The sequence below is a fragment of the Dysidea avara genome, chromosome 1 (genome assembly GCF_963678975.1).
Source record: "Dysidea avara chromosome 1, odDysAvar1.4, whole genome shotgun sequence".
NCBI lineage: Eukaryota > Metazoa > Porifera > Demospongiae > Dictyoceratida > Dysideidae > Dysidea > Dysidea avara.
The window spans coordinates 33683502-33698113 of NC_089272.1; the positions used below are offsets into that span (position 1 = coordinate 33683502).

At 34.9% G+C, this 14612-nt stretch overlaps 1 protein-coding gene across 1 annotated transcript in view; it reads left to right on the forward strand.

Moving 5' to 3' along the window:
- LOC136262615 (uncharacterized) overlaps nucleotides 1-14162 on the forward strand; it is a 33794-nt gene extending 19632 nt beyond the window's left edge. The window contains exons 9-11 of the mRNA XM_066057007.1: nucleotides 2894-3163; nucleotides 9505-9771; nucleotides 13755-14162. Of these exons, the coding sequence (XP_065913079.1) occupies nucleotides 2894-3163; nucleotides 9505-9771; nucleotides 13755-14104 (887 nt within the window). The 3' untranslated portion in view covers nucleotides 14105-14162. The remainder of the gene's footprint in view (nucleotides 1-2893; nucleotides 3164-9504; nucleotides 9772-13754) is intronic.
- The last annotated feature ends 450 nt before the right edge of the window (nucleotides 14163-14612 follow it).

Sequence of the window (14612 nt, forward strand, 5' to 3'; positions counted from 1 at the left end):
TGGTGGTAAATACCGGTGTGTAGCCAGTAATGAGAATGGGAATAAACCTTCAAACTATGCTACACTCACTGTACTTGGTAAGTAGTGTGAGTAGTACTGTATGTATAATAGTGAGATTTATCCTCTGAACATGTGACAGTGTAGCATAACTACCCCTTGTGCAACTATTCTAATCTCTTTCATAAAAACGTCATAACACCTTACATGTACCTTCCATCCGCCATTTCCACCATACATCACATGCACAACTGATTGATGCAATGCTTGACTCATCATTGATAATCCAGAATTAGTGTAATGTACATGTAATTCTCAAAAGTACAGTAGTACAGGAGTGCTTCAAGGCTGTAAGTTTGGTGTGATTTTTAATTTAAAAAGATTGCCTCTAAAAAGGAAGGTTTGTCCAAACCATCTGAACTTACTGGCTATGCCTTTGTTTCCTGTGGGGATAGTAATTGACTATCTGAATTTATTAATTTAGTCAGAAAAAAACAACATCAACCGAACAAATGGCTCTACCTTGAAGTTTTATAAGTACCACAACATCAACTTGTACAACTTGACATTGGATTACAAATCCATATGATTTTGTTCTCTACTTTTTGATCGCTCCTGTATATATATATATTGCTATTGATTTACTAATGTAAGTTCTAGCTATATACCCGGAAGATTGGGTAAGAAGTTGCCATTGGAACTTCTAACAGAATTAGTAAATTTGAATGAAATTAATTGACATTAATACAAATACTCTGTGAATTGTAAGGAAATGTAACATGTAGGGAAGAAGAATTACTATGTGTTTGAATTTTTTGGATCTTGAACATAGATTTCCTAAGAGGCTGGTTTGAAGGAGGCAGCCAAAAGAAGTACTATTATTATAATAAGTTGTCCAATACAACTGTAGCTCATTCTGGTTATTACACCATAAATAATTTATGTACCTATGTGAGGTGCTTGGATGTATTCAGATACTGGGTACAAAAATCCAGTTTACCACTGTTTAGCAAGTTATATAGTGGTATGTTATACTAGTTGATTGCTTGCATAATACTGTAAATAGTGCTGTGATTAACTCAAATAATAATACTGTGACTGGTTTTGTGAAAAGCAGGGTATTTAGTAGTGAAAAAAAAGTTCACTAACAAGTATAAGAAAAATCAGGAATTTTAAATTAGAGTAGAGACAGCATATAATTCTTCAATAAAAAACAAGCTGGATTGGAGTAGTATGTAATGCCCAAATTCTACAAAACAATAAGGAGCAAATATCCCTACTGTGCATTTTGAGTGTAGCACAGTAGGGATATTCACTTCTTATTGTTTTATAGTATTTGGACATTACAGTACGTACTACTCCGATCCAGCTTGCTTCAGTGCTTTTTATTGCAGTACTATACACTGTCCCTATTCAAAATTAAAATTCCTATTTTTTCTTGTACTTGTTTAACTACATTTGTGAGACTAACACAAAATGAGTGTTGCTTGTATGAAAACCTTTGGCTATAGGGAGATGCATAAAGTATAGTAATTATCTGTGGTGTTTAAATTGTTTGACATTAGGCAGGAGTGCAAATGAAATATCTCCGCATGAAAAAACAACTGATTTCAACATATTAACTGGCTGTATGGTTGAATTTTGGTCGTGTTCTCTATTTATAGCTGTGAATGTTCTGAACGTCATTTCTTTAATACTGGACACAATAAAAGCATGTAATGGGTAGTAACAGTGGAAAGCCTTTCTACTGTATGCTATACAGTAATGTGTGATAGTATACTACAAATCATATCTACAAACCATATAGATTTTATAGAGAAGGGGTCTCATCTGTGAGATCATTATTCTTTGGTTAGTGCTATTGTAACAAAAATGAGCTGACCCTGTTGATGTTATGCATTGTACAAGCTCATGGTGTTTATGTTTAGGTATCTATAGATACACAACTCTTAAGGGAGAGGGTTTAGAACCTGACATACCACTGTCCTACCAGCCTTGTTTAACTCCTTGTCAGATTAAAGTTGAAAGATGAACAGTTACTCAATACATCACTCATGCTGAGACACAAGCAGGGGCATACCGAGGGGGGTTTCCAGGGGTTTCAGGAAACCCTTTGGATTTTACACACTACTTGAAACATTAAGAAATTGAAACTTCAGGTTTCCAGAATCTGGAATCTATCAGGAACAGGACACATTATAAACTAAGTAATAGTTTCTAACATGATAGCAACACTTATACCATTGTTCTGAATTATGATTTTGGTGAAAAGATTGAGATACTCTAATAGAGCAGTCAAATAATATAAACTATTCTAATATAACAGTCACTTAGCTGTAGTGGAAACCCCTTTTCAAAATTCCTGTGTATGCCCCTGACAAGAATAGAAAAGTAACGGCATAGAACGATGAACTTGAGCAAAGTTGTAACTAAGGAAATACTGTAACTATCGATGTGTGTTCAAGGGATTCTAAATAGTCACATATTGTTATGAAAACAAAGGGCTACAGAAACCTACATGGTGTAGTGTATGTGGAACCAAAGTTTGCCGAAACAATATTGAAATGGCTCCATAGGATGAGTTTCTTTTATGGGAGAGGCCAGGAAATCTTCATTACTTCAACTTCCATACTTCAGAAGATACTGTAACAATAATACTTCACAAGATATACAATTATACTACAATATGAGGACATATTTAGGGGATGTGATGCCATTTTCAATTCCTACTAAATTATATGTAACATCTTTAAACAGGTGTAGGACCATTTGTCTTATAATTACAGACCTTCAGCACCTGTACTGTAAAGTGATCATAGGTAAATATACAATTTAGGGACTTAATATTATACCAATAGCTTATATACGTAGATTAAACAGTGTATGCTGTTATTAGGAATGCTACCTGTTTTCACTGTGCAACCAATGGATATTACAATTCACTTGAGTGATACCACAATTAGTGTAGAATTATTTTGTGAGGTTGATTACGCCTTATCGTATCAATGGGAGAAACAGAATGGTGATATTCCTCCTGATGCTAAAGAAAACAATAACACTCTGATTATTGAAAATCTTCTACCAACACATGGTGGTAAATACCGGTGTGTAGCCAGCAATGAGAATGGGAATAAACCTTCAAACTTTGCTACACTCACTGTACTTGGTAAGTAGTGTAAGTAGTATGTATAAACATGTAATAATTATATTTATGTTCTGAAAATATGACACTATACAAGAAACCATGTTACACCTACCCCTTGTACAACCATGCTAATCTTATTCACACAAAAATTGTAATAGCCCACCTTCCATCAGTTACAAACACCTTAGTGTGACTGACCTGACTGTTTCCTACATGATCCTGTAAAGGCCATTTCTATGATTTTACTGCAAGTTGCATATCCTGTACTATAATTATACAGAGCAACCACCAAACTTTTAATGGAGCGGACTCAAGGCTTAATAGCCAAGAGAATTTATAAGAAACACCATTGACAAACTGTAAAATTGGATTAAACCATTATTGTAATAGTGAGGAGAATATGTACTAATGAGGAAAAACCAGATAGTTTCTCAGCATTGCTTGTGTCCATTCAAGTTTCCATAGTTAATGAATTATGACTTATAAAAAAGGGTGTTCGGATCTGCCTTGGGGGGAAGGGGGGGTGGAGGGGGGAGTGGGTGCTTCTCCTGGACCATTTTGAACAAAAACATGTACAATGCATGCACAAAAATGTGCCCTTAGGCAGTAGCGTTTAAAGGTGCATGCTGTTTGTGCATCAAACTAGCTAAAACCTACACTATGCAGTTTATAGACATATGGTAATACTAAATAATCCAAATAATATACTGCTATTGTAGCCAACATGATTCTCTAGCAACTGGCACCCTCAATACTCGAGTCACTCAGCACAGCCTGTAGCTAGTTGGCAAAACTTTCTTCCCAGTATAAACCCGGTATAAACATCATTCTTGGTCCTCCTGTTAATAGTGAATAACCAATGAAGAATTGTAACTTCAGGCATCTCAACTGTTGTGCTCAAATATATCACGTACCCACCATATTTCAAAAACATAAGCATTCACAGTGCAAATATGCATGAACTACCCTGCATTCAGCAGTTAACTTTACACATGTGCAGCACGACCACTGAAGTTTTTTTGGCTGCTCATCTCTAATTTCACATTAGTCTTCCACAATTTCCACCATGCATAACATGCACAACCGGTCACATGATGCAATACTCGATTCATCATTTATAAACCAGAATTAGTGTGATGTACATGTAATCCTCAAAAGTATATAGTACCAGAGTGCTCCAGGGCTGTAAGTTTGTTAATTTAAAAAAATTGTCTCTAAAAAGGGGGGTTCGTCCAAACCATCTGGACCCACTGGTATGCCTTTGCTTACAGTATTAATTGGCCACCTGAATTCATCTATTTAGTCAGAATAAACAACATCAACCAAATAAATGGCTGTGCCTTGAAATTTTTATAAGTACAGTAGCACAATATCAACTTGTGCATCCTGACTTTAGATTACATATAAATCTATATGATTTTGTCCTCTATACTTTTACCAATCCTATTGCTATTGATTTATAGTACTAATGTAAGTGGTAGCTACCTGGAAGTTTGGAAAATAATTGTGAAGTTGCCATTAAAATGTCTAACAAAGTTAGTAATTTGAACACATTATTAATACACTGTGAAGTTTTAAGGAAAATTAATGTAACAATGTAGGGCAGAACAATAACTACAGGATAAGGTGTTTGAATTATTTGGATTTTTCTTAAGACTAATGTGAAGGAGGCAGCCAATAGGAGTACTAGTTTAGCATGTCAAATACAGTACCCAACAGCTGATGCTGGTTAGTACACCATAAATGATATGTATCTCAGCTATTTCACATCATCCTGTAGTACGATACCTTTGGTGTACTTGTTGACTCCAAACTCAATTGGAATGAACATTGTAAATATGTTTCAGCTACTGTAAGGCTTCTAGATCATTAAACTTCCTTTGATTCTTTCAATTGTATCTACTATTAATTCATATCGCTTCTCTTTTTTGTAAACAGCCCTTTTCTTTGGAACACCATACTACATTCCATCCTACATATTAAGAAGTCAAATCTATTCTGTGCTGCCCTTCGCCGATTTCTATTCAAATAACTTTCTCTTTTTTGTCCTGTTGTGTATTGCTCTGTTATTAGCTATTTGTCTCATCTTAGTTGTATTCGTATGCATTTACTGTATGTATGTTTAATTGTGGGGAGTATGTTTACAGGCTTGTCCTTCTGTACGACCCTGTCATTTTGACAAAATTGATAATAATACTAATACCAATGTGAGGTGCTTGGATATAATATTCAGATACTGGACTTGAGTGGAATGTAAGCTTGCTTGTATGGGAACCTCTGGATGTGGAGATGCACCTCCAGGTATAGTCAAATTCCAAAATCGGATGCTTTTTGACCTCACATTTTCATCCAAATATGGATGATGCTTCACTAAATCATCCATTTTGGATGATTATTACTCATCTCTCTTATAGTTACATAAGCAAACATCATCCAAAAGTGGATGATTATTGCTTGATTCTCTATATAGTGAGTGCTTATGTAAGCAAATATCATCCAAAAGTGGATGATATTTGCTTGATTCACTATATAGTGAGAGATGTATGCAAGAAGCATCCAAAATCGGATGTTTCTAACCATCCAATATTGGAATGTAAACTTAGCCTTCCAAAATCGGATGTTTCTAACCATCCAATATTGGAATGTAAACTTTGCCTTCCAAAATCGGATGTTTCTTGCCATCCAATATTGGAATGTAATTTCTGTCGTCCAAAATTGGATGTTTCTTGCCATCCAATATTGGAATGTAACTTCTGCCTTCCAAAATTGGATGTTTCTTGCCATCCAATATTGGAATGCAATTTCTGTCGTCCAAAATCGGATGTTTCTTGCCATCCTATATTGGAATGTAATTTCTGTCGTCCAAAATTGGATGTTTCTTGCCATCCTATATTGGAATGTAATTTCTGCCTTCCAAAATTGGATGTTTCTTGCCATCCAATATTGGAATGTAATTTCTGTCGTCCAAAATTGGATGTTTCTTGCAATCCAATATTGGAATGTAACTTCCGCCTTCCAAAATCGCATGGTTTTTGCCATCCAATATTGAAATATAAGTTTTGCTTTCCAAAAATGGATGTTTCTTACTATCCATTATTGGAATGTAAGTTTTGCTTTCCAAAATTAGATGGTTCTTGCCATCCAATATAGACTATTTCCGAAATGACGTCTTGCAAACTCTATTTAGGGGACTCTTACGTTTTCGAGTACAGCTTCCCACGAAGAATACTTCTAAGGACCTATCATGCGACTTCTAGAGATAATTTCGAAATGAAATCACCAGGTATTGTTAAAGAAATGTTAATTTACCTCTACTCGGAAAAACAGGCGAAAAATTTAAACCCGAGTAAAAAAAATTGTGTTATTGCCTTATAGCTGTACCTGTTAGTTTTAGCTCGATATCTTCTTCCTGTAGTACACTAACAAGTCGACCTCCATTTACGGCCCATAGAAACAGTACTCAAAAACATTGGAGTCCCCCAAATAGAGGTTATTGAAACCTCAATTATTTTAAGTGAGATTGGTAGCATACAGCTGCAGATGATCAGTTTCTGTGGAATTTTCAGTATGTGTAGGGATCACAATAATAAAAGCACTGAAACAAGAAGATAGCAACACAGTGCCACTGAGTGCATTCTACTTCAAAATGGCCCAAAAAGCATCCTATGAGTTTCTCCAACTTTTTGGATTAGAAATTTTTCACCATGAGTAGGGATCACAATAATGAAACAAGAAGATACTGGTAGTAGCACAATGCCACTGAGTGCATACATTTTAGTTCCCATTATAGCCACACACACATGTACACAAAATATGGGCGGAATCGTGCTTAACTTTAGTCATACAATGCTGCTGAATCTATTTATTTTAATGCTTTACAGCACTTAACAAGTGCTGAAGGTCTGTAAGACACCTGGCTCCACAGCCTGGTTAAAGATGTTTTGAAAAAGTACAGAAAGGTGAAAAAGTCCATGATTAGGCCTAGACAGGCAATCAAGATGTCTTTCTCCCTGCTAATTTCATGTATTTACATTCAGAAGAGTGACTTACTATCTTTTAGAACTACATAATGGAATGACGCAATGAGTTTGCAAGTCTGTTTTTGATGCGTATTTTTGGCAAGAATCATGAACCTTGACAATCACTGCCATGAACCTACCGCACTTAATAAACCTACATGAAAAAAGACAATTTTGTGTTTCATATCAAGCTGTTTCTTGCATTAACAAACAATAGAAAGCAACGAAAACAGCAAAATTACTATCCATGACCCTACCACACTTAATGATATTGCTTCTTATTCTACTAGTAGAATATAAACACTTGAGAAATGGTTTTGTGGTGACAAAAACTAAAACGCTCCTCTAAGGAAGGTGTCGATACAGAAAATTAGTGCATGAATATGGTTTCCTTGCTTGAAGAAGACAACCATGTGATTGAAGAGGAGAAGAGAAGCAAAGTGCAGAAGGTGGATATTCTTTGTAACCAGAAAAGGCACATGCCACCGGTGAGCTAACTGTTGTGAAATAAAATGGTGACCATAAGCTGCTTTGTTTTGGTCTCTAGCCTTGCGACTGGTGAGGCAGACCAAATTTAAGAATTAGCAACTTCTTAAATTTAAATATTCCACCGAATACAATTGTTGTCTTGCGTTTAATGCTAATTTTTGCTGTGCATAATATTTCTAGGTGATTTTTGATGGCGATGACTTTTTTTAGCTATTATAGGGGTAAAAATTACTTAAACAGTACTACCACAAACCTAGTGAAAAAGTCCATTCTTTTTCAATCACAACATACAATACATGTTATACAATGCATGTAAATGATCATACTGTGCGATTTTTCAGACCATAATTTCTGACCTACGTATATGTACACATGACTTTCCTGTCTATATTTGCTGTTTTCTATTATTTGTTAATGCAAGAAACAGCTTGATATGAAACACGAAGTTGTCTTCTTTCATGTAGGAAACGTGTGATTTTATTCGTTGGAGTCCAGCATTTGCTTGTTCATTTACTTGAGAATTTATTGCAGTCATATCAAAGGTTGAATAATTCTTAAGATTGTATCCACTAGAGCAACCTACATGGCCTTTCCAGTGAAACCTGTCTATCAAAAACTTAGTGGATTTAAAATGATCTGGCTCTCTGTTCAAGATGTATTGATGCAACTTACATGCATTGTCATAAATTATCACCTTTGGAGGTTGCAAGAATCTTGTAAAAATGTATTCCAATATTGGATGGCAAGAAACATCCAAATTTGGATGACCAGAAATGTATTCCAATATTGGATGGCTAGAAACATCCAAATTTGGATGGCGACAAATGTATTCCAATATTGGATGGCAAGAAACATCCAAATTTGGATAGCGACAAATGTATTCCAATATTGGATGGCAAGAAACATCCAAATTTGGATGATTGTTGCATAAATCTCTCACTATATAGAGATATGAGCAATAATCATCCACTTTTGGATGATTTTGTTCCTTTGCAATAATCATCCAATTGTGGATGAAAATGTGAGGTCAATAAACATCCAAAAATGGAAACGAACCATACCTCGGAGATGCATAAAATACTAGTAATAATATATTGTTTGGGATTTTGGTTTGATGAGGCAGGAATGGGTGAAATATCTTGGCATACAAGAAATACTAATTTTCAACATTTTATCTGGTTGTACGGCTGATTTTTATTTTAGGTATATGTAGATATACAACTCTTAATAGGGAGAGGGTTTAGAACCTGTGGATAAAGTACTGCATGCTAGCTTTGTTTAACTCCTTAGAATTACGTTAAAGCTTACAGTTACTCCATGCTGAGTTACAAGAATAGTAAACAGTGGTATAGGAACAATGAGCTTGAGCAAAGTTGTAATTAAAGAAATACTGTACTGTAGCTATCAATTTGACTTCTAAACTGTTATAAAGGTACGTTCTAAATAGTCATATATCGTTATGTAAACAAAGGTGGTACAGAAACCTACAGTACATGGTGTGGTGCACATGGAAGCAAAGTTTGTAGAAGTGAAGCTGAAATGACTTCATAAGATTGTAATGAGTTCTATGAAAATGGCGAGGCAAAATGGATTCTGTCAAAGCAGCTTGTTTATATAACCATCCACACTTCACAATACATGCAATTATACTTAGTCTACAATGTCATCCTTCTGTGCTCTTCAAGGCAGTAGCAAGTGAAATCTGCCTCGTACTATACTAATAGTTAGTGGTGTTAATCATATTCAGGTACTGGTAGTAGTATAGTGAGCATGTGATACCATTTTCAATTAAGCGATATAATATTTTATATTGACATACTGCACATAGATTAATACAGTGTATACTGTTGTTAGGAACGCTACCTATTTTCACTGTGCATCCAATGGATATTACAATTCACTTGTGTGATGCCACAAGTGTAAAACTATTTTGTGAGGCTAATGATGCCTTATCATATCAATGGGAGAAGGAGAACAGTGATATTCCTCCTGATGCTAAAGAAAACAATAACACTCTGATTATTGAAAATCTTCTACCAACACATGGTGGTAAATACCGGTGTGTAGCCAGTAATGAGAATGGGAATAAACATTCAAACTATGCTACACTCACTGTACTTGGTAAGTAGTGTGGGTAGTATGTATAAACATGTAATAATTATATTTATGTTCTGAAAAATGTGAAGAAACCATGTTACAAGTTGCATGACTTACATGACTGTTTCCTACATGATCTGTATAGAAAGGCCACTTCTCTAAAAAGGCTGTAAGTTCCTAAGTGTGTATACTTTATTAGGCCATGAAAAATTAATTTAATTGTTTCTGGTTCCATTCCTGGTCATTTTTTGTTGAATGAATTGCATAATCACTGTACATTTACATAATATTATATTTTATATCTGTTGAAAGGTTTCACATATTGCACGCACAAAAGATGTACTTTGTACATTAACTTTGTATTTCCCTATAATTCCATGTACTGCTATGTCAAATGTAGTGTATCACATCAAAAAGTATAAATAAAAACAAGCCTGGTCACCTGGTCAATTGTGGGGAATTGGTAGGACCAGAATTATATTATTAACTTTGCATTGCTTTATGTAAGTATACAAAGCAACCAGCAAGCTGTGAGTGAAATTTTGTGACAGGCTTATATAAACAGATTTCACTGTTAATATTACTTCACTCTATTTTTGGTCAAACTTCAAATATAGTAAAATGCTTAAGATTCCATTACTACTTGAACTGTTTCCATATGTACATACATGTACTGTACCACTTCAACACTTCAGATCAAAGAGAAAAGGCCAGTGTAGATATCCCATGCAGTGTACATACATATCACACATTGCATTTGTACTGGTACAGGAATGTTAATGAGACGTGCTAATTTTAATGTCACATGTATGCATACTTCACTGCATAACTGTGCACAATAATTATTATGTATAAGGATTATTCCAAAAAAAAATTATTGGATTTTCATAATACGCTTTGTTATCTCTCTCTTCTATGTAATACAGTCGCACTTCATGAAACCAAGAGTTTGTTATTTAACTTTATATATTTTGAACTTTTGTTGAGACTGATTATTTCATTAAGTCTTGGTTAATTAGGATTGTGTCCTTATTTCATTGGCTGAAATAAAGAGTAAAGAAGGTTAACAGGTTAATAATAATTTTTTTTCCATATTGATAAATACTGATTCCTGGCTTGATGTTGAATAACATCAGTGTTGAAAATATATCCATACTATAATTATTTTATTCAGGAGTGTTAAAGAGAGTTCTTAGCTACACTTATGAAGTAACACTTCAATGTCCTGTGGTTGTTTGCTCACCACATCTAGCCCATGATGTGTGATACAAATGCATGCAGTTAACTTTTGGGACAAATGAACCATTTTAACAGTTGTACAGTCAGTAATTATCTATTTTAATAAACAATTGAACTCCAAGTTTTCTGTATGCTCTCACTGTAAAAGTCACAAATGATTACCGTACACAGTATGTACCATCTGTGTTACATGATACTGGTAGTATGGTCACAACAGTAGTACAAAGCTAACCTATTAACTTCCTTCAAAGTGCTTCAATCATCTGAATAAAGATACCTAAAATCAATCTCATGAAGTGTAACTATACACTGTAACAGAGGAGAGATAGCAAATTACATCCAAGAAATCTGATGATTTCTTGGATTGAGCTGTGATATAATATTGTGTAATAATTATACTACCACTGCAAAGAATTTTGCTGATATATACACCCGAAGCATGAGGGCCACAGATCCCTGGTTTGAACTGTGAAATTTTTTGATGTTTTCAATTCTCATGCATGTTTATTTTTATCTCACAGTGATTGTACTGGACTGATTTAGCTCATATTTGAAATGGAAAATGTCCTGGGATTTTTACAGAAAAATGGGCTATTTCCATTTAGCTGTTACTGAAATACAAAGGTGTGAAAATAGCATTTTCTTGGTTCCTGTAAAATCCACACTGGTCTGTTGAGTGCCCAAACACATTGGCTTTCCTTGGCTACACAACATACTATTGTGTATCCTTTTACGCTCAACTAATTATGTAATATGACATCACAAGTCAGTATTTATTCTAGAGCTGTTAGGGGGGGGGGGGGGGGGGGGGATTTAGTTCCCCAAACACCCTCCCTAAATTTGTGAGTGAAAATCACACTACAATTATACTGAATGATATTAAAGTGGCACAAATTAAAAGAACATCAAAAATTCCCTCAGATTCAATCTGAAACATGCAGTCTAATACGTAAACATTTCCTAACTTAAAATATGTACTGTATAGAGGTGTACTGATATGGGTTTTTGGCTTGTACCGATATCTGAAATTGATGCCACTAAAAAAAGCCGATAACCGATAGTCAATCTGACACTTGCATTACAGTTTTAAGCAAACAAAAGTGTACATTTACCTACAACATGATTGTACATGTATTCATTGCTATACTCTGCCTGTGGTGGTAGCTTGGTTTTCTATTGTGCAATTGCAATCCACACAATTAGGCACCCACTGGCACAAACATTTTATGTATACTCCCATGAAGCCATAAGCAGATGCTTCTGCATCACTATGCATTTTAATGGCTTGTGAGGAAGCTGGACAGGTACAGCAAGTTTCCTTGGTTATCCTATGAATCTTCTTATTACAAAGTTTTCCAGCAACAAACACTATAGTAAAATCATATGTATTTGTATGGCTTCTCATAGCATATCACTTGTTGTAGAGTGAAAAATAAGTCATTGGCACTAAATAGCCACATGGATAACATAGAAAACCAACATAATATCTGTTTATGTACAAACTATTGCTACTGTATAGTTAATATCGGTAGCAATATCGGTCCTCCTACTGTTCTGTACCGGTACTGAATTAGTAAAAATTACCATATTGGTGGCTGATATTTTAGCCGATCCGATTATCAGTATACCCCTAGTACTGCATACACAATCCTTTAATGCTTTCAGAATGGTCTAATTTTAAAACATGTTTAAGGTATTATAATACATATAACTTGCGATGATCAAAAGTTCCTATGCATGGCTACTAAGTATCCGAGAGCCCAGTTTATACAGCACACTCAACTTTTCACTAAAGTTTTTGTCTGAAAGTGTATAATTATTTCTAAGCCAGTTTATATTTAAATTAACAAGCACAACCATCCTCAGATATGTAATCTCATAATTAAAAGATTCTTTTGAGAATGGCCCTATATGTGTAGCCATGGCCCTATATGTGTAGCCATGGCCCTATATGTGTAGCCATGGCCCTATATGTGTAGCCATGGCACTTTATGTGTAGCCATGGCCCTTTATGTGTAGCCATGGCCCTTTATGTGTAGCCATGGCCCTTTATGTGTAGCCATGGCCCTTTATGATACTGTATATACATGTACATGTAATTTTTTCTTGGGGGCTGATTTCATATTGCTAGTGCCTACTGGTACATACAGCCAATGCAATATCCCATGATCATACAAATTATTTTATGTTCAACACACATTACATAGCTACATACTGTATTACTAAATATGGTGTAAAAATAATTTCATTGTGCATGCATGAGCAACATAAAATTTTATACATTAAACTCTATACCAGCCACAGGATCTGGCCTTAACCGTTCAACAAAAATCAGTACTTTTAACACAGACCTGACTGCTTGTGACTATTTTAACTGTTATGGTTGTGAACTTGTAACCTTGGACAAGTGCAGTATTGTAGACTTTCACCCAGTCAGCAAACAAATTCCAACTCCCCACCCAAAGAAGTAATCCTAGAATAAACACTATGAGTTTAGCTAGCTAGCATATAGCTATGGTGTACTAGTCACCCCACAAATTCCTGATTCCCATGTAATGAAACATACGTACTGTCTCATTGAGATACACAGTCACATTTGCTATACACATACTGGCATAATATATACTACAGTACTTTTAATCATGTTAGATACATGTATTGGATTTTCCCTTTGGTCTGAGGTGTGAAAGTATGCATGGGTACATCAAATAGCTATATATGTATAATTTACATGCTGCATACAACATTAAGTTTATTTCTTTTTCCAGAAAACACAGAGCCAATTACGATAATAATTTTATCTGATGAAAGTAACAAATGTCTGATGGATGTTATCAATAGCCTTTATCCAGAAATGGAAGACTTGATTAGAATGAACATATTATATGCATATTTAGTTGCATTTAAAGTGCTTACTAAAGTTGAATATGAAAAACTGGGACCCCAGTCTAAAGATTCACCAACAGAAAAGAATCAGTTCTTTTTATCACAGTTGGACAACAAAGGGCCACCTGGACAGGAAATGTTTGTAAAGGCTCTCTACAGAACTAAACAATATGATAACCATCATCAGTTAATAGAACTACTTAGAAGTAAAGGACTAACTATTACACCATAATAGCTTTATACTATTTATGTGCAGTAATTTTGTCCTACAGGGACCGGATTTATTCAGATATATGATTTAACGTACAGTAAGTAGTAAGTATATGCTCATTATCTGCATTATAAGCACCAAGGAAATTCATACTGTTGAGCAAAAATTTAACAGCTATACATAATACAGCTTAAACATTATAATATTGCTGAAGAAATTGAAGCTACAGTTACAGGAAATGCATGAAAGAAATGGCCAACTTGATGGTACTGTAGCTATCAATTAAATTTGGGTGGTTAGTTCATGGAATGATGGAGAAATTTGTGTGGCCTTTAAACTATAAATGTGACCGAATTTGACAAAACAAGGCTTCCACACACATCCACTTTTATAACTTTGAAGTACCATAACTCATTGTAGAAGTATGCCATTAGTTTCACATTTTGACCTGGTATTTTACCATGCTATGGAAGAATTGTGTGAAAATGTTACAACAATAGCTTGCTGACTAGTCACGTTACAGTTGGTT